Here is a 22,009-nt window from a genome sequence, read left to right on the forward strand (position 1 = left end):
TATATATAGATATGGTTATACAATAATAATAATGAGTTTTAGGATTTTTAATGTCTTACTTAGCAATTTCAGTAGATGTTTGTCCATTTGAATCTAATATACTAGGATTTCCACCATTGGCAACCAATAATTCTATTTGTAATGTTTGTCCGGCTCTTGCTGCTACATGCAAAGGAGTTGTACCTTTCTCCTAAAAAAAGAAAAAAGTATTAAAAAAAATATAAAGAGACATATAAAGAAGTAATAACATACTTAATAATACTTGCCTTATAAAAATAATTAGGATTAGCACCTTGGGCTAATAATCTTAATGAAGTCTCCAAATTGGATGTACGAACACTACTATGTAATTGTCTACTAAGTTCTTCTTCACTACAGCATTCTTCTTTACTAGGTCGTAATATAAAGGCTAAGTGTTGATGTTTAGCTTTAATAAATTCTGCTTTAATGGGACTAAAAACAAATTTGTATTTGAATTACAAGTCAAATATAAAAATGAATTTCTATGTAAAATTTTATAGATGCATATAAGATATTTTGTATTTTATACTAACTGTATAGGATCTTTAGCTTGTGGTTTTTTTCTGCTAATTTTAGAATGGTTAGGATCTAAGAGAGAATGTTCCCAAATACTGTTTGCTCCACTTTCATTTAATGTATGTACCATCTGTATGTATACAAAAATTGTATATTATTAGTCAAAATGTAAATACTCTTCATGAATTAAAGCATTTGAATTATTATTAAATATATATTTTGTTACTAACATTAAGCAGATTTATATTCCAAATACTTTTATGGAGTGACTTAATTTGTGATATATGTCGTCCAAGACTACGATGTATGCCGCAACAATCGTCACATAATAAAATAGCTCTGTTTATTGAGGCCCATCCTGGTTCTGTAGAAACTTATTTTTATTTATATACAACACATAAATATGTCTAAAATATATTAAAATATTATATTCACTTTTGTGTGTGTGTGTCTGTAAAAGATCAGTATCTGTGTCACTTGAGACGTAAGATCAAAAATTATATCATCAAAAATATATTCAGAACATGTATAAGCGTGAAAAGAATATGTAAATAATGCATACATTTCGCGTTATAAATGTATAAAGATTATTTAAAAACACTATTATATTCATTACATTAGGAATTATTTAATATAATTTGTCTAAAATAGTATAAATCAATAAGTACAATGAACAAAATTAATGTACTTACCAACAGCTCCACAATCAGCACACACATCTCCATTAACTCTGTGTTTAGGACGAGCCATTTTTCCTATTTAATAATATATTTAGTTACATCAAAATAGACTAGAAAAATATATTATAATTAACTAACAATCGTTAACAATTAATAATTATGCCATTATTGATATGACTGTAAATAACAAACTCGACGTCTTTTACTTATTAATAAAGCTACCGTGACGTGAGTCCTCTTGGCTAAATGCACGATTGCAGTAAGCAATAGTAGCCCTCATGAAATTTGTCGTAATGTGAACATAATAAAGAGAACAATTTTACGCGTAAAATAAAAATTATTTCGTAGTTCAAGGTGCATCGTTTTTCGAAAATCAATTCGATCCACTTTACAACAAAAATATATACTCCTTACCACCCTTATCCAAGCAAAATCACTACGGATTATTTCGAATTGCTAAATGATGAATACAATAGGGAAAGTAAAGAATCAACTAACTTTACTTTCATTTTATATCTATCCAGACATTTATTCCTTCATTTCGATTTCAAATACGTATACTCTTATTTCCATCTGAAATACAATTAAAATCTAACTACTTACGCACCATCTATATGTAGACATAATAAATAAATACAATAGGAGGAAAAACTACATTATGGCATATACAACTAGGAATCTCTTTTATTCGATAAATCACGTATTTTATTTATAATTACGTATATATTACATATATATACGTATACCTCAATGTTTAAAGTAGTAAACTATTTCATGCAATTATATCACATTTCACACACACATACAACGTAATCATTTACTTCAATATTACAAGATGAAAAAATTTTATTGAATTAATAAATTAAAATATCAATCTTATTGTTAGACCAAAATAAAGTTTCTATGCTCCTTTATAAATCTATGTTCAGTAAAAACTGTATTATAATATATTGTTGATTATTAATGTAAAGAAATTATATTACTGAAACAACTAGTTTTTTGTACATATTACAATTTTTTATATTATTTACATAAATATAAATTTTAAGTCATTAATTGTAATGATCGTGTTAAATACTTATTACACTATTTTTTTTTACCACTGATTTAATATTGAAATATGATATATCTTTTTTGATACTACAATAATAGTATAGGCTTTATTTATACACATTATAGAATAATAAAAAATTATATAAACGTACCATATTTACTTTGATAAAATGTACAGAGATATACATATATATATATATAATTTCAATCAACGTAAGTTACATAAATTAAAAGATACAAATAATAAATAAGAACATATATGAAAAATTTTATATTAAATTTATATTAATTATAGTTTTGAATTTGTCTTAAATTTGAGAGAAAAACATCCTAATAAACATGAACTTGTAAAATTTTTGTTCCAGAGTTAAGCAGATTTAAGTTTCAACATGTACATATAAAATATTATTATATTAAAATAAGAAATAACTAATTGTAAGTTAATAGCCAAAAACAGAACTATAAATGTGCATTTAAAAGGTATGTGACGTAATTAAGAATATATCGAATTTTATAGGGGTATGTAAAACAGTTATTCATGCGATGGCAATGTCTATATATTCAGCAAATCTATAATTCGTTATGATAAACTACATTTATATCAAAGCAAAATTGATTTATTGCAAAAACACATTAGATCTGGATCAAAGTTTATCAGGATTTGTTTTTCAAATTTAAAAGATAGAATATAAATATAAATTTTAAGATATTTTTTTTTTAAATTATACTGTACAGATGTATGACAGCATGCATGAATATGCAACACATAGACATACAAACATTTGCTTATTCGCCATATAAATTTTGTAGTTCTGTAAAAATCTTAGTGGAAAGATATGACTTATCTTTAGGAATATTTGGTATTACATTCTGGTTTTTTTGTATATGTGGTTGGAACTTTTTACCTAATGGTGTTTCTAAAAAATTAAGAGATTCCTTCAAGTTTATGTAATCTTGCAAGGCTGATTCACCCATCTCAGTATCATTTGGTATAGTGATTTGAAGAACCTGTGGACTTAGTTGCAAAGATTTAGTGTGATCAATATTAGTATGATCCGATTGAAATTCAAAGTTTTTGAAAATATTTTCTTTCTCTTCTTCGTTTAATTCAACTAACTTTTCCATTTCTACATTATTTTTATTTTTCTTTGATATGCTGCTTGCAGTATCAATATTATCGTCTTCTGTTATTTTTTCTTCAAGGTTCAATTTCAAAGTTTTTTTTATCATTTCATTATTCGAATCAACAGTATGAACTTGTTCTTCTATTGAATCAGTATTAACATGAAATAATTTATTAATATGTTTTAGTAATAAATCTACTTTTAGAGCATTATCTTGAAATACTTTTAACATATCTTCCAAAGTGGATTTTAAAGACACAATAGTATTTTTATCAACATATAAATAGTCTTTCCTTGAAAAATCTGTAATATCATCATTTACAGACACTTCTGATCCTTTTGTGAGAATTATATTATTTAATTCATTGGATATACTTTGTAAATTATCAGTACTTTTATTCATCGAAAAATTACTTCTATTTATGTTGTATTGTTCTTGTTTCTGTATTTTATTATCTATTGATGTAATATTTTTTCTTATAAATTCATTTTTATCGCCAAATAATGGGACTTCGTAATCAATAGATTTATGCAATGTATTTCTTTTACTTTCACAATCATATTGTAAACGTTTTTGTGACTTTAAATTTACTTCCGTTTGCAAATTACCATGTGTATTTTGTATAGAAGAACAAATTTGCACATTTGGATTATTAATATGTAAGTTCTTTGAAGCTTCGGATACGTCTAAATTTGTTATCATATCATTTTTCGTAAAAGTAATAGTTTGTGGAATAACTTTGCTACATTGTTCCTTCAAATACTTACTTTTTATAGAATTTGGAGGTAAAAGAAAACTTTTTTTGGAACGATAATTTTTCGAATTGGAGCAAATTGATTTGTTATTTTCTTGAACCTCTGGTACCGCTGTACTAGTATTTTTTTCCATTTGTTTTTTTGGAGATACAAAATTTAAATTTAAATTTCTCCGTATTTTGCGATTACATTTATTTAAATTAAAGGACATCTCTTTTTCTAAAAATAAAATAAACACAATATTTTAACAGTTAAAAATATATTTATCTAACTGGTAAAAAATAAATAGTTAAAATGATAATTATTGTAAGGAACAACAAATAATAAACTTACTGTTACTTTTAGAACTTGATTGAATATTTTTATCATGAAGATTCATCTTCATAAAGTTTTTTTGCTGTGACTTTTCTTTAACTAAAATAATGTGTATTATTAAATAAAAAATAACAATGCTATATTATTAAAAAATATGATTAATTGAAACAGCTAAGTAAATATTATAAGATAATAAATATACCATTACTGCTTGGAATTAACTCGACTTTCTTATCTTTAGTATTAACTCCTAATCTCTCTGGTTCTCTCTTGAATGCTAGAATTAAGTAAATTAATTTAATAGACAAATTTTAGACAATTGCAGTAAATTGTATGTGAAATATCATGAAAATGATCGATGTGTATACAAACCACTCTGACAAATTGATTTTGAATCAGGCAATTGTCTTATTCTTACAGGTTGATATTTTGAACGTTCTAAAAATGTAATATAGTCATACTATTACAATATATATCACATATAGGTAAAATAATAATATTAATAGATTACAGGAAATTTGAATTCAATCAATTATATAAAAATGAATATATACTTTTATAGTTGATTTTATTTTTACCTTTAATTTTGTAAGTTGAAGATATTTCTGACCATGATGTATTTCGTGACAACTTGATACATTCATTAGAATTTATGTTTAGCTTTCCCTATATGTGAAAATATAGGTAGTTTTATAAAATAATTGACTTAATATATTGTAATGTTATCAACATATAATATTGGTTTTGTATACTTACGGTTGAATGCCAGTTTTTTTGCGCAATTGCCATTATTTATATTTTTAATATATATTTAAATTTATAAGTCGATTTTAATACATTTGCAAGCATTAGTCGTATCAATTAATTTATCTGAAATTGTAGTCAATTAATATCTCTTGAGTAAATACAAAAAATTGAAATGTAGAGAAATTACAAAATACAAAAAAGAATTACAAAAATTTTATAAATAAAAGTGTATATTTCTAGTTATATTGTAAATATACTAGAATGGTTAATTTTACCTTATAAATTTAAATGGAACAAGACTTGTGTTAATTGACAATTAAATGTGTAGTGTGCTATGTAATTAACTTTCATATCAGTATGAAAGCACATTGGTAACGAACAACACGTTTTTTAGTTATTATGTAAATTTCTGTAGAATCTTTTATATATAAAAAATTCTATTAACTATAATATATATATATATATATATATATATTCGATTAAAAAATTAAATATAATTTGAATGTTTCTAAATTATAAAGGCGGGCAAACGACCAATTGCTTTTGCCCGTTCATTGGTCATTTCAGTATAAATATAAAGCTGAATACTCATAACTTAGTCCAATTATACAGGGTGGAACAAATATTTCTAGGTAACATTAAAAATCAATTAGTCTCTGTAGAAACTGGGGGGAAAGGCTAATTAATTTAATTTTTACATTATTTTAAACTTAGCTTATACATTAATTAGCTTGTAGTTGATTTTAAAATCATCTGGGAACATTTGGTCCACCATATATAAACGAGTAAGAGAAGGAGTAGGTACATGACACAAGAATTTTCTTAGATACATACATTACATATGCAGATGACCTTTACAATTAAATTATTTTGTTGAAAATATATTGTTTTATAATCAAGCAATAATAAAATTATATTGGTGTGTCAGACAAAAATAATATTATGAATTTAAAATTTGTACAAATTAGTTCTTCGTCTATCGATATAAAGTGTAAAATGGCTGTCCTTTTATCGTTTTCAATTTTCTGAATTGCTGAAAAAGCAAGAAAAACGTATTTAAAAATAGCTTTAAATGTTTGAAGAGTAATAGATAATATTTAAAAATTACATGAAGTGCAATATCAAACGTTTAAAAATTAATAAAAGTCACTAAGTGATTGGTTCAAATTATATTGGACAATTTATAGTGATATACAAATGTTGGTAGACATTTCTTATCTAAAATGTTCTTTATTCACTGAGGAAACATCTGACGGCCATTTTGTTAAATTTATTTCTAAACGTATCCCCTCCAAATTGAAAACAACCGAAGGTCGACGCTGTTCTCGGCTGCATAAAGTATTTTTGGTTAGGTTAATAATTGTGTTGATGAAATTTAACAGTAAGTAGATTAGTATTATTATGCTTATATAGACTTCCAATAAACTGATACAAAAATTTATATTGACGCATGAAATTGTGCATACGTAGAGCAGCTTATAATTTGTAGTTGGATGATAGAAGGCTTGGCAGCATAGAGGCTATGGCTACTACTTTTATCATGCGTGAAATGTTACTATCCAATTTTTCACTCCTAATCTTTAATGTATTATGCAATTGATACATAGATTATTTTATTCATTTACGTTGTCTTACATTAATACTTAATGTTATGATTACTTATAACCTCTAAAGTCATAACCTATATAGTATAACCTTAGACATCAATATTCTAAATATGTTGATATTCTACTATTATCTCTGAATTATTCTGTAGAGTGTTAAAATATTTAAAGTTGAAATATTGTTTCATGTTTTTCTAATGAAACGAATAAAATAATCTTTCTTTAAACATAATTATTACTGATTATGTTAATTCTGAAATATTTATGATCTATTTTTTTGATCAATTTAAGTCAATGTTATTTATCAGTGAATAAACTATCTATTAATAATAATAATTTTATTTTATAATTCAAAGAATATTCATTCTATATATTACAGTGACTTCTGGAGATAAATAGCATTATATTTCAACAAAATGGATGTTACTGGTGATTTAACTTTGCAATGGGTGGAAGAGGTAGGGAATGTGATTCACGAAGAAGTTATATGTGGTCTGGAAGCAGAACTGGTAGCATCCGAAGAAGAAGTAATAGGAGCCTGTGAAGAAGTTACAGTAGAAGAAACAGGAGAATCCGTTTCCAATGTACCTTCAACGACAGGATCTGAGATTTTAATGGTTCCTCAGAATAATGATATGGATTCTATTTATATAGTACCACAAGATCAAGGTCACGATTATCTTAATATACAAGTTACAGAGGAAGTAATTGCAGATAATTGGGATAGATCTGGTCCAGATGATGGGTAAGATTCTTATTTATAACAAATATATTAGGCTAGTTATTTGACTTGACAATCTTGAATTATTCTGAACTATTTGCTCTTTAATAAAATTATTTAATTTAGAGTTTCTTAACGTTGAAAGAAACATACAACACAATCATCTAGCTATCTTATTTTTTGAAACAAAATAAAAAATCTAGTAAAAAGGATTATATGAATTTAGAGATAAGGATACTGAATTAATTTTAGTGAAAAATTAGTAAAATTGTTTATTTTAAGCAATGGTCAAACCATCATTTCTTTACAATTAATACAGCTGTAACGTAACATTTATTATTTTTGTTATAGACAGCATGTAGGATACCTATCATCATTTTGATATTATACAAAGTACGTCTGGTATAGTAAATTCTAGTCTACGGTTTAGCTACATTGGATTACTAGTTCTCAGTACGATCACTAAAGTCAAGTTACGTAAACACAGTTAGTAACATAGATGAGTGTCCTGTCCAGAGAAACAAAAGATAAAACTACGTGGTGTTGGCTCTAAAAAGGCAGAAAAAGATCTAACCTTTCTGATAGTATTGAATGAATATAAGAAGTTGTTGATAAAAAAGTGCTCTTAAATCCATAAAAGAGAAAGTAAAAAAAAGAATATAGTAAATTTTTGTAGAGAAAAAATAGTAAGTTTTCAGATAGAAAACGTTAATACTTTTTTAATCCATTAATGATCTGTCTGTACAATATGATTTTATAATATTATCAATATTATTATATCAAATAGTACATCACTATTTTTGAGTGTCTACTTCACCAAATTAATTCTTTGATACTAATGCTAAAATTTTCTACTGATCAGAAATGCATGTTTTTTAAGTAGTTCACCCGTGATTTATGAACGCAACTTCATTAGTGAAGAAAAAAATATTGACTATATGCTTATGTCTTTTCATTCTCAAGCAAATTTTAGATTGTTACATTTTTTTACACTGCAAATTGTTTAGAGTAATATAAGATCATCAAATTAAATGACACATTTGTTATACTGTATATTTAAATTACAATTATGTACTTGTACATGAACTATAATAATTGATAATTTATCTGATAGAAATTTAATAAAAAAATATTTTTTATTAAAGCGTCGAAATTCCAGAAACGAAAGTTTCTAATGACAATCTATTAGAATATGATGACATGGAAATACCATTACCTATAGATCAAGATTCCTATACAAATATTCGTCCATATCCATGCGATTTTTGTAGTCGAAGATTCAGAAAAAAAGCAAATTTAATGAATCATATGGTTTCACATCAAACTGATCGTCCTCATCATTGCAATTTATGCGGAGCTCGTTATGTACGAAAATGTGATCTTATGAATCATTTAAAAACTCATGCTTATGCTCCATCTCGAGATGGCTTAGATGACGATTTAAACGATGACGACTCATTAGCCCCCGAGGAAGAAGAAACTAATAAAGGTAGACGTAAGAAAGTGCAATCCAATGCACCAAGAAAACGTAAAAACAATTCAACTATTTCCAAAAGAAATAATGATGATGTTAAAACTGAAATGAGTAAATATGTTAATAAATCTTACGATTATGTGGATGAAGATATGCGCTTATTAGAAGAAATGACTAATCGAAATCCAGTTCGTGGTAATAATTATCCATCAAGTTCAAGATGGAATGAACAAATATCACCAGTATCTAATGAGCAGCAACCTCCACGGTGGCCTATTACAGATCCTACAAAACCATATGTTTGTCAATATTGTGGTGTAGGGTTTGCAAGAGAAAAAGCTCTTGCATCCCATGCTCGAGTTCATGGTGGAGATAGTCCATTTGAATGTACTTCTTGTAGTGAAATGTTCTGGGATGTTAATAGTTTAAGAGAACATGTTCGTATTAAACATGGAGGTACTACACAATTGGACATAGAAGATTATGATACCAATGATGCTACATACACAGGTGATGAGAGATTTGGAGAATTTTATTGCAACACTTGTGGAGTTCCTTTTCATCGCCTAGATTTGCTTAAACGTCATCAAAAGTAAGACATATATATATTCAAAGTGAAAGAGTTACTCCAAAGTATAAATATAACAAAAATTTGTTTATATTTAAAAATTAACATGTTCTATTATAAATCATGCTCATGGTAGGCTGTACATTTTTTAGTTTCTTTTAATAATTAAAATTATTGAATAAATTTTGTAATTTTATTTAATTTTTTTATCAATTTGATACACATAAATAATTAAAGATTATTTTACTTCTTCTTGAATTTTTTGATCATTTACTAAAAGTAGTATTGTAATTCTGTGATAATACTATAATTTTCATTTTACTATTGGTTACATTAGGATTCATGTCAAACAAGAAATGGACATAATGGAAGGTTCAAGTCAGCATCATGTATGCAATGTATGTGGCGAGTGGTTTGAAGAAGCATTAGCTCTATTAGCGCATGCCGAACTTCATGCTAGGTATGATACATCTTTAACAATTATTAAACTTTACAAAAGTTGCAATATAATTTCTTTTGCTTTCTTGACTTTTTATATCTAATTACGTTTAGATACATTATTTGTGAATCTAGTCTCATTTATATCCTGCCTTCCTAATGACGGGTTCTATATTTTTATTGTAATTCTTAACTTACTAATAATTGTTTACATCTCATTATGTAGATCTCCTAGTCGTAGATGCTTATTATGTGGGGAGAGATGTCGTGATGATGCTGAAGTTGCAGAACATGTTCGTTTGAATCATGCAGAAGACGCTCCACCAAATACATGTACGCTTTGCGGGAAAACATGTAAAGACAAACGCAGTTTACTCAAACATTCATGGGTACATAATGTTGATAAAACATTTGGTTGTACAAAATGTGGGAAACGATTTCATAGCAAAGCTAGATTACGAAGGTAAATTATAAAATTGACAACATACAATAAGAAAATAATGTAAATGGATTTATTTATAGGCATATGGTTTCACATCGAAACAAAATGGTTGCATGCGATGAATGTGGAGAAGAATTTCCTGATGGTAGAGCTCTTGTGAGTCATCGTCATTCTCATAATAAAGACCTGGGTGGTCGTTCATTTCCTTGTCGTGAATGTGGAAAAACATTTGGAAGTCGTAGCTCTCAACAAATACATATTCGTATTCACACAGGAGAAAGACCTTATGGTTGCAGGTTTTGTTGGAAAGCATTTGCAGATGGTGGTACATTGAGAAAACATGAGCGGATTCATACAGGCGAAAAACCATATGGATGTGCTATCTGTCCTCGTGCATTTAATCAAAGAGTAAGAGAATAATAATTTATATACAAAGTAAAGATAAGCTAAAACCAACCACCAAAATGACTTTTTTGATTGATAATTTTGGAGATAAAAAAAAATGTTCGAAATAAAAGTTATTTGTTATTGAGGAAAACATCATGTTATGGAGAACATTTCGAGTCTTCTGCTTGGAAAACATCTATAATTAATCTTAATTTTTCTATTCCGCTTATGTCCGTGATCTTGAATATAGACGACAATTGAAATTGTCTTGGAAAGGGCTAAATTGTAGATATTAGAAAATGTATGGTTCTATTAAAAAAAAAACAAATGAGGATATGTTAAGCGTTTGTAAAGGGAATAGTCCTCTTAAACCCGTAAAAAGGAGATCAAGATTAATAAAGATTACTAATACTATTTCATTTTATATAGGTAGTTCTTAGAGAACATGTACGAGCTCATCATTCAGGTCCTGATCCAAAATGCGTTGGTAGTATTACACCATACTTATGCAAAGTTTGTGGTGATGCTTATGCAACATCAGAAGAAATTGTTGCTCATATAGTTCAACATTGTGATGATAACACTGCACTAAGACGTCAACCACAGACCGGACCACGCAAATATAAAAGGAGGCGTAAATTGAAGCCTCATGAAACAACTACAATGTTAAGAATTAATGAAAATTTTGATACACTTGAAGGTGGATCTGATTCAGATGACAATACAAAACGAAAACTTGGTAGGAAAAATAAACAACATAGATCAAATGTTGAAGAAGGTTATCAAAATGTTCTTAAAAGTTTTGAAAGTTCTTTACAAAATATAAATTCAATAGTAAGTAATTCTAAATTGAATCCTGCTAAATCAAAATTATCGAAGAAAAAATTGAGGAAAGAAGAAAAGAAAAATGAAGGGCAAACATCATGTCAATCAGGTAGACCTAAAATGATACACACTCAAAAAACAAGAGTACCTGTTGAAATGGGTAGTGATGGTGTTAAAAAGGGTCAAAAAACCAAAACGATGGTAACAAGAACTCCAAAAGTAATGCCAAGTGAACATAAACTGGGTATCTTCACTGGAGGAGAAAGAAATAGACCAAGAACAAAAAATGTTAGTTATCATATTGAGGGAAAATTACAGTTAACACCTGCAACATTTCCAAAGCTAAAGGAAGAAAATGTTAAATTATCAACACAAGTACAGCCACCAATACTAACAAATATAAAAATAGAGCCTGGTGTACAAAAATCTGTGGATAGTAATCATAGTAATAATCATAGTAATATTGTAAAAATAAACAGTGATAAATTAGACCGAACATCTAGAAAAAAGTCTACTGTTTTTAAGAAAATAAAGAAACAAAAGCAAATAAATATAAAAGAAGAACCAAATGAAAATGTAAATGAAGTTGAAACACAAAATAATAATAATACAGAAAATACTAATTCTATACGGTTAATGGAGGAGCACACAGTAGATGGGGGTAGCCTAGAAGTTGCTTTTGAAGCTAGCGTAGTTACAGCGGAAGAAGAAACCATTCTTCCTGATATTGATACAGTGACTACTAATGATAATATTGGGAATGGAAATGTTCAACTTAGTGTAAAGGTGGAATCTACACCTCAAAGAATCTTGGCTGTTCATAGTGTTATTACACCTGTGGATGAAGTCGCAGAAACTATAATACCGGATACTTTGGAATACACATGTGAAATGTGTTCTATGGTATTCTCCAGTCGTGCTGAGCTTTTGGTGCATGTACCAATACATATTTGATTTAATTTGTCTAATATTATGAAAGCAGGTATGAAAATTTGTTCTATTCTAAATGCACTCGTTTAATGAATCAATTTTTAACAATTATTGAAATTCAGTTAATTAAAGTTGACTTTATTGTATGCTAAAGTATCCCTTACTTGTTACTATGCAGAACAAACTTTATGTTCTTGATATGTTCCAAAGTTTTTCATTTTATGAGTTATTATAAGTTGTCTAATCATTCTAAAAATATAAAAACGTGTGACCACATTATTTAAGTAACATTATGTTCATTTTATATTACATATGTTTTTAAGAAAAAAGCTTTGATCCGAATGTAATCGTCAACTTGAATTAAATAACAACAAGAAATAATTCAGATAATTTTATACATATGCATACAATTAAGAAAGTAAATATTTAATAAGACATTGAAAACCAGAAATTTATTAATTTATAATTTATTATTAATGAGATCAGTTGTAGATCATATTTTCTTGAAGTGTATAATTAAATAAAATTTCAACTATAAATAATTAATTCAAGAAAGTATGTTACTTGTGTTATTGGATAATTTTATTTATACGTATTCTTTTTGAATGGTATAGTATAATTAAAAGGTAAAATTTGTAAATTATCATTTTTTTTTTAATTTCTTTCTAGTATATCATGATTTAATATATAATTATTCGTTTAAAAATTGTATTTTTTTCCCTCAGCAATGGTGTACACGTGTATACTTAATATAGCTGTGATTATTATAAATGCAATAATTACAGAAATAACTTTATTATTCTTAAAAAACAACAAACCCTTTTTTGAATAAAATCAGTAAAAAGTCATTTTTATTAGAATAATTCCTGAGTGCAGCCTGTTATGAATTTATGACAAATATACTATCTTTTTCTTAAAGAAGCAGTGTTAATATTAAATTTATATTAAATTTTTAATTATCATGTATATGTGTGCGTGTGTATACGCACACGTGTGTGAATTTCACTCGGAATTATAAGGATAATGTTTATACAAATAACAACTTTTAATTTTCAATAATTTTAGTATATTAATGTTTAGAAGTATTATTGTTTCATTTGTCATTATATATCAGTAATATTGTTACTGTATAAACGCACATTTATTTTAGTAATACTGCATTGTTATTGAAATTTAATAAAAATATGTGTAATAATATCTATGACAGTAATTTAAAATAATTCAATTGGATAATGCACGACGTGTAATACAAATATTATTATATTTTATTAACTAAATGCTAGGTGTAAATTATAATGAAAAAGTTTAAAAACTAAATGTTATTTTGAATATTTTGTTATGTATTGTTGTACATTTTGTTGTATATTTAGATTTGTAAGCTGAATAATATCTATTATGAAAATTAGAGGTATTTTTGTCAAGCGCTAAAATATAATATCACTAAATGATAAAAATATTTTATGAAAAATGATTGTAAGACTTTTATTCGACATAAATAGTAACAGTATGTTTCTTATTTCATTGGTTTATAACGATATTTGAATGAATACAAATCATTGAAATTTGCTGTAATGTAAGTTTTATATCTATTATAAAAGAGGTCATATCTTAGAATCGTATTCTTATTATTCTTTCACCTTAAAACAAACCAAAAAGACAATATTATAAGATCTATTTTAGAATTAATAGTTTCTTTAATTTCATATTTTTACATATTATTTTAGTGTCATTCAAAAATTCTATAGGTTTATAAACTGAATGATATTGCAAACTATCAAATAAATGACTATTATTTTTTCAATGTTTAATATTTTTTGTTATTGATTGATGTTTTTGTAAACGTGTTATTATAGTTTAGCAATTGACCATATATCTCGGACTTCTTCGAATAAAAATATAATTTATCCATAAACTATTAGATTATGAATTTTAATTACACGATTATGAAAATTAATACTTATTTTTAAAATCGATAATTAATATGTATATTTTATGTGCCCCATATTCTTTTCTATATATATTTTTCATAATAATATTGAAATATGCGTTAGGTTTCTAAGAAGTAAACTTTTAGTTTTCATCTATATTATCAAATTAAAAGAAAATTTCTTATATTTCAATGGCATTATGTAAAGCAAATCAATCAAAAATAATGTATGCTGTATTTTTATAGCAAAAAAGTATTTGAATATGATAAAGGTTTCTGTCATGTTTGACATAGTCTCTTTTTGAAGAAATGAATATATTTTATTATTTGATATACCCTTCCCTGTGTCCGCAGGATTGGGATACAGTGCCTATTTATAAACTCATTTTTATTTTTCCAAAAATGAGTCACATTTTGATGATAGATTCAGAAGATTTGATAAATGAAGAATCCATTTTTAGGTAAACTAACATCATCACGTTTAACAACGTAACTTTTATTATAGCATTTTATGTTTAAATGTATAATGTACATATTTTGCAACTAATAATTTCTATTGTTAAAGCCTAATTACTTCTTCTGTTTATGAGGACAAAATTGGAACTATTTAAAAACATGTATTATTATAAAACAAGATTATAATGTCATAAGACTTAAAAATTAAAAATATATGACCAATGTAAAATATAAATTTATAATTTATATTATGTATAAAGTAAAAGAAACAGCGTCTGGATAATAATGTGTAAATATTACTTACATAAGTTATAAGCCATAAAAATTGGTTAAGAATTTTAACAATATAGCTTTCATAAATGAATCGAATATAACAAAAATCACATTCCTGCTTGTAATATCTAATATTTAAAAAAAATGTTTTCATATTGTACATTGTATAAATCATTTAATGAATGCAAACATAGTGCAAGTAGTGTAGGAAATATACAGAAGGGCTTAAATCAAGATCTAATAAAAAATATCTATAATTTTCAATCGTTAGTTAAAGCGAGTCATACGTAAGTAGTTCGTGGCTCTTTAAACTTATAAAACTACTACAATAAATTAAGCATTACAATAATGTGTTGCATGATAAAATTTTGAATAGTTATATAATGTCACGTATATAAATCGTTTTATTAGCAAATTAAAGTCTAAGATATGTATAGATATATAAGCATTGGATTTATATTGCCATTCATAAAGATGCACTTGTATTTGCAATGAGTGATTAGTAAAAATGTATATTTCGTCGCGTTGGATTTGATATTGCGTTAATCGTAGTTTTATTTTTTTTTTTAAATTACAGTTACATTAAAGATATAATCATCTAAATTCGCACATGATCAAGGATAATATTCATGCATATATACTGCAATGTATATGTACATATGTATATATGTACTCAATTGTATTTTAACTATATACATTTATAGAGATCAGTATATTGCACATTATAAATCATTGTCAATTCTATCTGTGTATGTGTAAATACACACAGGTGCATAAGTGCATGTGTAAAAGAAGTTATATATGGAGCGCGCGTATGTGTGTAATGTATACATGTGTACAATATATATTATATATTATATATTATGTATAAAATATGTATATATATATATACATATATATATATATATATATATACAAAAAAAACGTATGTATATGTACACTCCACTGCTGTGGTAAAGATAACATGTTTGCAAAAATTGAATATATTCTTATTTTGTGCAATAGCTTATAATTTATGAACATTTTTAGGTATTTTAATTGTTTCTTATGAACCGAAATTTGATTAAATACAAAATTTTTAATTTGAAGCATCAGTAAGCATAATGCATGTAGATATTCATTCATTCAAATAAATATAGTCAAATGTTACAATGCGGAAAGAAGTGGAAACAGAATTATCAGTGTAACTGATATGATTTTGCAATGCATAAATATATCTATGATATTAATTGTATTTAAGTTAAGAGCAGATAAAAATTTAATAAACTGTATGTTTATTTAGGGAATAAAGTCGCAAATACCATAAATTTCTTTTTCAAATCCCATACATAAGACAGAAAAGATAATTAATATTGCTCCGATGACACTTGTTGATGATGGTTCTTCTTCAAAAACATATATTTGTACAATATATGCTAGAATAATATCTAATGATCTAGTAATCGATACTTTTCCTGCTCCTTCAATTTTTAAAGCTTTCGTTACAAGAGCTTGCCCACAAAGTCCAGTTATTGATAAAGAAAGTATTTTGCCCCATGTAAACCAGTCATTTGGTAAAATCAACTTGTGTTCATTATTTCCAGGAATAATGAAGAAGAAAAATGTTGCTGCCATGAGTGACCATGTAGATAAATTTAGAACAATTATGGAATAGTGTATTTCCTGACATTTTCTCATTATCACAATATTTAAGGCTGTAAATAGAGTTGCTGTCAGTGCATATACATACCCTATAACATCGTATGATTCTGCTTTATGTATCTGCAAAACAAAAATATAATATGAATCTTCTTAATATCGTACATAAATGTACATCGGATAACTGGTAAGTCCTTAAATGTGTTCAATGAAATAATTATTGAATATCTAACATTTTAATTAAAAATATCTAACTATAAACATTGTTAATACATTGCTTTTACTTTTAACATTATATGATGCATAGGTGATACATATTATTTTTGGTTGTAAAATAAAAAATATCTATATTTTATTCAAGATAAATCATTTTTTTACCTGAAATAATAATGGTGGCCTGGCTACAAGTATAACACCCGTAAAGAGCACACAGGCAACTATTATGCGCAACAAACCACATGGTTCTTTTAGGAATACAAAGGAAAGTACAATAACAATAATTGGAGAACTAAATATAATTGTTGTAGCATCACCCAAAGGTAATTTTCTAAAGCTGTAGTATAATAATGATAAAGTCATTCCACCTACAAAACCCTAGAGAAAATTTGCACATTTAAAAAAGTTCTAATTTTAGAATACTATTAATTTTAATTCTAATTTGCACAACATTACATAAAATTTTACTCAATTTTTATAACAGAAATATCGTGTAAAAAAAAATCATTTGTAAAATAAATAAACTCAAGTATTATTGATAGAAAAAAAATACGAATAAATAAATAAAAAAATTCTAGCACATATATGTCAGTATACGTACCTGAAGGTGTATAAGCATCTGTTGATTTTTAGGTCCTAGTATATTTTTAGTTGTTTTAATCGCAATAATAACCATTACTAATATTTGCAGAACTGCTCTAATAATTAGCAATATCATCGGATCAACATTACGGATTGCTTTTACTAAAGCAGAACTGATTGTAAAAAATGTACCAGATAGGAATGCTAAAAGTATACCAAACCATTTTGTACCTTCCTGGTACGTTTCAATGTTGTTAGCAAATTGTTCATTATAGTGATAAGTAGGGTGGATACTATTGTAAGAAGTTGTAGATTTAATGCTGAACTTCATAACTAAAATGATTGTAAACCTGCACTATACACAATTTTCTTGAAAGTAATACATATAACAGACTATTGTCTACGGTACACCTTTTGCAGACAATTACCATATAGCTTAATGCGTCGTAAAGATTAAAAGAGGATTAATAATCCCTAACAGGTGGAGTGAAATAAAGTAGTATCAAACGTCTACATTAGAGTTGTAATTGTAATATATATAATGCAAAAAATTTATACAATAAGAGAAAAAGTATTTGTAAGGATATAAAAAGATTAAGCTAGATAAAATATATTTTTATTAATTTTTTATGGTATAATGCATGTCTACATATTTTAATATGTATTTCATGACAAATGTAAAATATATTATTGTCAATAAGTATAATTATATTACCTGTGTATGTACCCACACGTACACAAATAAAATAAAACTATATAAATTTTGAATTGCCTTATAAGTAATATAAGAATTTTCAGTATTTTAAATATATATATATATCACCAGTACCTTTATTACTGAATATTCTAATATTACACTTGTATTGTGTGTGTGGGGTAAAACCAATAATTTATATGCATACAGTAAGTTAGTCCTTTCCAAATTTTAAACTCTTGGCCGGTTGATCAATACGATATAAATTATTTCCTAAATTAAAATATCCCAAATATTCTATGGTTTCAGGAGTAGTGTCGATATGATAATGTCCTCCTTCACCATGATGTGAAAAACTGTGAAAATGTTGTACTCTCAGATCCAAATCCTATAAAAATATTATAAAGTTTTCAATCGATATATGACAACCTGTTATGATAACTTCATAAACCATAACTTATTAAACAGAATTAACAAAAGAATTTATTTTCTGAATAAGTATTTTTAATAATAATCTTATAAATTTTTGTATTTGTCTTTAATTATTTTAGTTCTAAGTAAATGTATTACAAATTTTAATATGAACTTACTGTTTCTGAGCTTACAAATGTACCAACAGCTACAAGAGGAGTTGACATATTGTAAAAATTTAACCAATCATCTAGTTGTTGTAAATTGTTTAATGGTGTAGTAGAAAAATCTGGCATAACATGCTGTTTTACTTTTCCTTCGTTGATTAAAAATGTTCCACCGAAGCCTATTTAAAAAATAGTACTAACGTTTCTTATTTAAATAAGACTGATAATGAATTATATATATACACAAGATATCTTAAACTTAAGACTAAACTGCAAGGGTTTAATCTACACTTAAAAAGAACAAAATATTATGTAAAGTTTGACAGGAAATACTTTTGTACAGAATTATAAATAAATTTTGAATGTGTATATGTAGCTCTTACACTGTCTTTACATTTCTTGATTTTTACTTATGAGAAGTTCTCAAACAATAGATTTATGCTACAAAAATTACTTCACATGAGAAACTAGAACAAAGAATTAAAATCACAATCATGAAAACTCAAGAAAATTCTCACAAACTACGTTGTTATTATTTCTATTATCAATCAATATTAAGATTACATTCGAGTACAAGGATAGCATTTTCAAATATATCTTGAAAAACTTCTGGTAATTTTTTTTATTACATCTAATTATCTATATCTAATATTTTATCCAATAAATATAGTCGACCTTCTTTGTATACTAATCGAAAATGCATAGTTATATGAAAATTTAAACATACTACGTTCATAACTATGTAACAAAGTTTCCTTGATAAACTTTGCATACCATTTTTTCCTTTTTCTAAATGAAGATTAGATTTTTGCAGTTTGGTCATCGAAGTTTTGGACACTCTGTATATAGTTTACTTACCAACAAGTTTATCTTTATAATGATGTGCAAGTGCTTTTTGCATACAAGCTATGAAGTCATCCTTGCCAGTGCGCCTCTTAACATGCACTTTTAAAACGGATCCTGTTTCACCTTTACTTATAAAAAGATTTGCTAATAGTGCAAGTCGCGTTTCATTACCATTTAATGTTTCAAGTTTACAATTTCCACTTGATTTATCAACTGAAGCAATGCGTGTTTCATTCTTTATTCCAGATGATGAAATGACTAAATTCATCATTAACTAAAATATTAATAATTATAATATAAAAATAAATAAATGTGAAATATGTATATATATATATAATCATTCTCATACTTCACAATTAGAATTTATATACGGCCATGGCCCAGCTCCTGCACCGATAACAAAAGACTTATCAGAATAGTTTATGTGTTTCAAAAGCTCATGAACATCATATAACTTATCCTTTTGAACAATAGGCAACAGGTAAGATGGACCTCCAATTTCAAAAATGGTAGGATTGCCACTTAAACCTAATGACATTTGAAATAATTTGATTACTAATATATATGAATTCTATTAACATAAGTTAAAGTAAAATTTAATATTTAGCATAATAATAAAAGTGATAAAATTCAAATAAAATAATACCTGAAGCAGAAAGTAAAAATGGTTCTTTTGTTAAGTCTGGACAATTCACAACTTCCACTTTAACTTCAGCAAAATTTGTAGATAATCCTTCTTCTAAAACTGTATCATAATGTATTAGATAAAATTAAGGATACTAAAAAATCAGTTAAACCGTGTATAATCATTAATAAATCATTAATATTTACCAGTTTTTATTTCATTAAGACTTGGTACATGTAGCGGTCTGCATGTAAATTTCAATTTTTTTACATCTAATGTTGCCATATTGTTGAAATGTAGATTTTGGTCGAAAAATAAATTATACTTTATAACTTATCATTAAATGCACTTTGTAAATTATTTTAATGTAGTAAAATGTAAGATAAAATAGTTTATGAAATAATAATTTAACTTCGGTAAAGAAAAAGAAAACACGTAGAACTATAAAGAAATAATAATGGAAACACTATCTAATCATATTCCCCTACTCTATGACCTTCTCATTGAAGTATATACCTATCTTTTCATATCGCATATTTTTCACACATTCACGTAATGTTACGTTAATGACTCTATTACTGATTTTGCACTGATAGGAAAATTCCTTTAGCACAAATTGTATTTTATTTTATAGCAAAGAATATGATATCGATCAGGAACATTTATATCTATTTGAAATGTAATAATAAATCAAGAAAAAAACATTTCTAAAACAGTATGGAAATATTTGTTAAAACTATAAGAATTAAAGGTTATAGTAAGTTGGAAATTGTGTTTAATTGTTAAAAAACATATCAAAATGGAAATTAAGTTATTCTTGGCAGCAAAATAAAATCGCCTATTTGTTCGTATGCTGTAAAAATATATGCATTTTCGATATACTAAAATTTAATAAATGAGAATAGATATAAACTTTTCTTCACTTGGTATAAAATTATGATTATACATGTGTATATATNTATATATATAGATTATAGTATAGAGAATTTAGATGGTTTTAGTTGATTTGATTGCAGTTTGAAGAAAATATAGACAAATTTGTAAAACAACTGGAAATTTATAAAGAACAAATATTACTGTCGCGTATTTACATTACTTAAATTCGAGTTATATAAATTTTTGATTAAAAATAAATTGATTCATTATCCTCCATTATCAATTAATCTGCTCTCCCATTACTTAAATTCACTAGTCATTACTCCATGCTTAAAAATAAAAGTTATGCAACACACGATTTTACGAGGTTAAGCAATATTAAATAGTGGAGTCATCTTTTTACTTTACCAAAGCTGGCTGGTATAGGCACAGTCGCTTAATTGTCCACATTTGACATAATATAAATATAGAGTACTCTATCCTGTAAACAAGCTTCTTCAAATAAATTAAAAGTATCCAGGGATTATTTTTTAAAAATTTACATTATAGCCTTTTATATATCTTTACATTTAAAATGTAAGTTTATATGGTTGAAATTGCTAAAAACACATAATTGTTTGATTTAATACAATAATTTTTTTATACGCAAAGTATTCCATTCACAAATCATGTTTATAAAACATATGTATGATCGTAG

The 22,009-nt window shown here is 26.2% G+C and overlaps 5 protein-coding genes across 7 annotated transcripts in view; 1 reads left to right on the forward strand and 4 right to left on the reverse strand.

Annotated features, from left to right (window-relative positions):
• Positions 1 to 1,818, reverse strand: part of LOC106786142 (ARF GTPase-activating protein GIT1) — a 6,457-nt gene extending 4,639 nt beyond the window's left edge. The window contains 6 exon segments of the mRNA XM_014747231.1: positions 5 to 190; positions 267 to 453; positions 555 to 667; positions 768 to 901; positions 1,230 to 1,292; positions 1,440 to 1,818. Of these exon segments, the coding sequence (XP_014602717.1) occupies positions 5 to 190; positions 267 to 453; positions 555 to 667; positions 768 to 901; positions 1,230 to 1,292; positions 1,440 to 1,497 (741 nt within the window). The 5' untranslated portion in view covers positions 1,498 to 1,818.
• A 601-nt stretch (positions 1,819 to 2,419) lies between these two features.
• LOC106786141 (uncharacterized protein PFB0765w-like) lies at positions 2,420 to 5,677 on the reverse strand. Of its 2 annotated transcripts, XM_014747230.1 has the most exons (8): positions 5,488 to 5,677; positions 5,222 to 5,335; positions 5,044 to 5,131; positions 4,838 to 4,903; positions 4,668 to 4,742; positions 4,484 to 4,564; positions 4,163 to 4,369; positions 2,420 to 4,081 (listed from the first exon to the last, which is right to left on the reverse strand). In XM_014747230.1, exons 2-8 carry the CDS (start codon positions 5,252 to 5,254, stop codon positions 3,057 to 3,059), a joined length of 1,575 nt encoding a protein of 524 aa, XP_014602716.1. In that variant the 5' UTR covers positions 5,255 to 5,335; positions 5,488 to 5,677; the 3' UTR covers positions 2,420 to 3,056. The 2 variants fall into 2 exon arrangements, with proteins under 2 accessions (XP_014602716.1, XP_014602715.1); XM_014747229.1 differs by having other exon boundaries at positions 2,420 to 4,369.
• An 808-nt stretch (positions 5,678 to 6,485) lies between these two features.
• LOC106786136 (zinc finger protein 845) lies at positions 6,486 to 16,922 on the forward strand. 2 transcript variants are annotated; one of them, XM_014747221.1, is made up of 8 exons: positions 6,486 to 6,593; positions 7,196 to 7,561; positions 8,683 to 9,603; positions 9,917 to 10,039; positions 10,244 to 10,480; positions 10,540 to 10,867; positions 11,276 to 12,653; positions 16,841 to 16,922. In XM_014747221.1, the coding sequence occupies exons 2-7, from the start codon at positions 7,233 to 7,235 to the stop codon at positions 12,623 to 12,625; spliced, it is 3,288 nt and encodes a 1,095-aa protein (XP_014602707.1). In that variant the 5' UTR covers positions 6,486 to 6,593; positions 7,196 to 7,232; the 3' UTR covers positions 12,626 to 12,653; positions 16,841 to 16,922. The 2 variants fall into 2 exon arrangements, with proteins under 2 accessions (XP_014602707.1, XP_014602706.1); XM_014747220.1 differs by lacking the exon at positions 16,841 to 16,922 and having other exon boundaries at positions 11,276 to 12,986.
• On the reverse strand, positions 16,123 to 18,162 carry LOC106786138 (solute carrier family 35 member G1-like). Its single transcript, XM_014747224.1, has 3 exons — positions 17,713 to 18,162; positions 17,274 to 17,489; positions 16,123 to 17,018 (listed from the first exon to the last, which is right to left on the reverse strand). The coding sequence occupies exons 1-3, from the start codon at positions 18,022 to 18,024 to the stop codon at positions 16,536 to 16,538; spliced, it is 1,011 nt and encodes a 336-aa protein (XP_014602710.1). The 5' UTR covers positions 18,025 to 18,162; the 3' UTR covers positions 16,123 to 16,535.
• Positions 18,163 to 18,299: 137 nt separating this feature from the next.
• LOC106786137 (ester hydrolase C11orf54 homolog) lies at positions 18,300 to 21,122 on the reverse strand. The gene is made up of 6 exons (XM_014747222.1): positions 20,643 to 21,122; positions 20,458 to 20,556; positions 20,161 to 20,339; positions 19,824 to 20,085; positions 18,978 to 19,144; positions 18,300 to 18,775 (listed from the first exon to the last, which is right to left on the reverse strand). Exons 1-6 carry the CDS (start codon positions 20,719 to 20,721, stop codon positions 18,602 to 18,604), a joined length of 960 nt encoding a protein of 319 aa, XP_014602708.1. The 5' UTR covers positions 20,722 to 21,122; the 3' UTR covers positions 18,300 to 18,601.
• Between the last annotated feature and the right edge of the window lie 887 nt (positions 21,123 to 22,009).

This window comes from Polistes canadensis, unplaced genomic scaffold (genome assembly GCF_001313835.1).
Source record: "Polistes canadensis isolate GaletaPanama2010 unplaced genomic scaffold, ASM131383v1 scaffold_66, whole genome shotgun sequence".
In the NCBI taxonomy this organism is placed as follows: Eukaryota; Metazoa; Arthropoda; class Insecta; order Hymenoptera; family Vespidae; genus Polistes; species Polistes canadensis.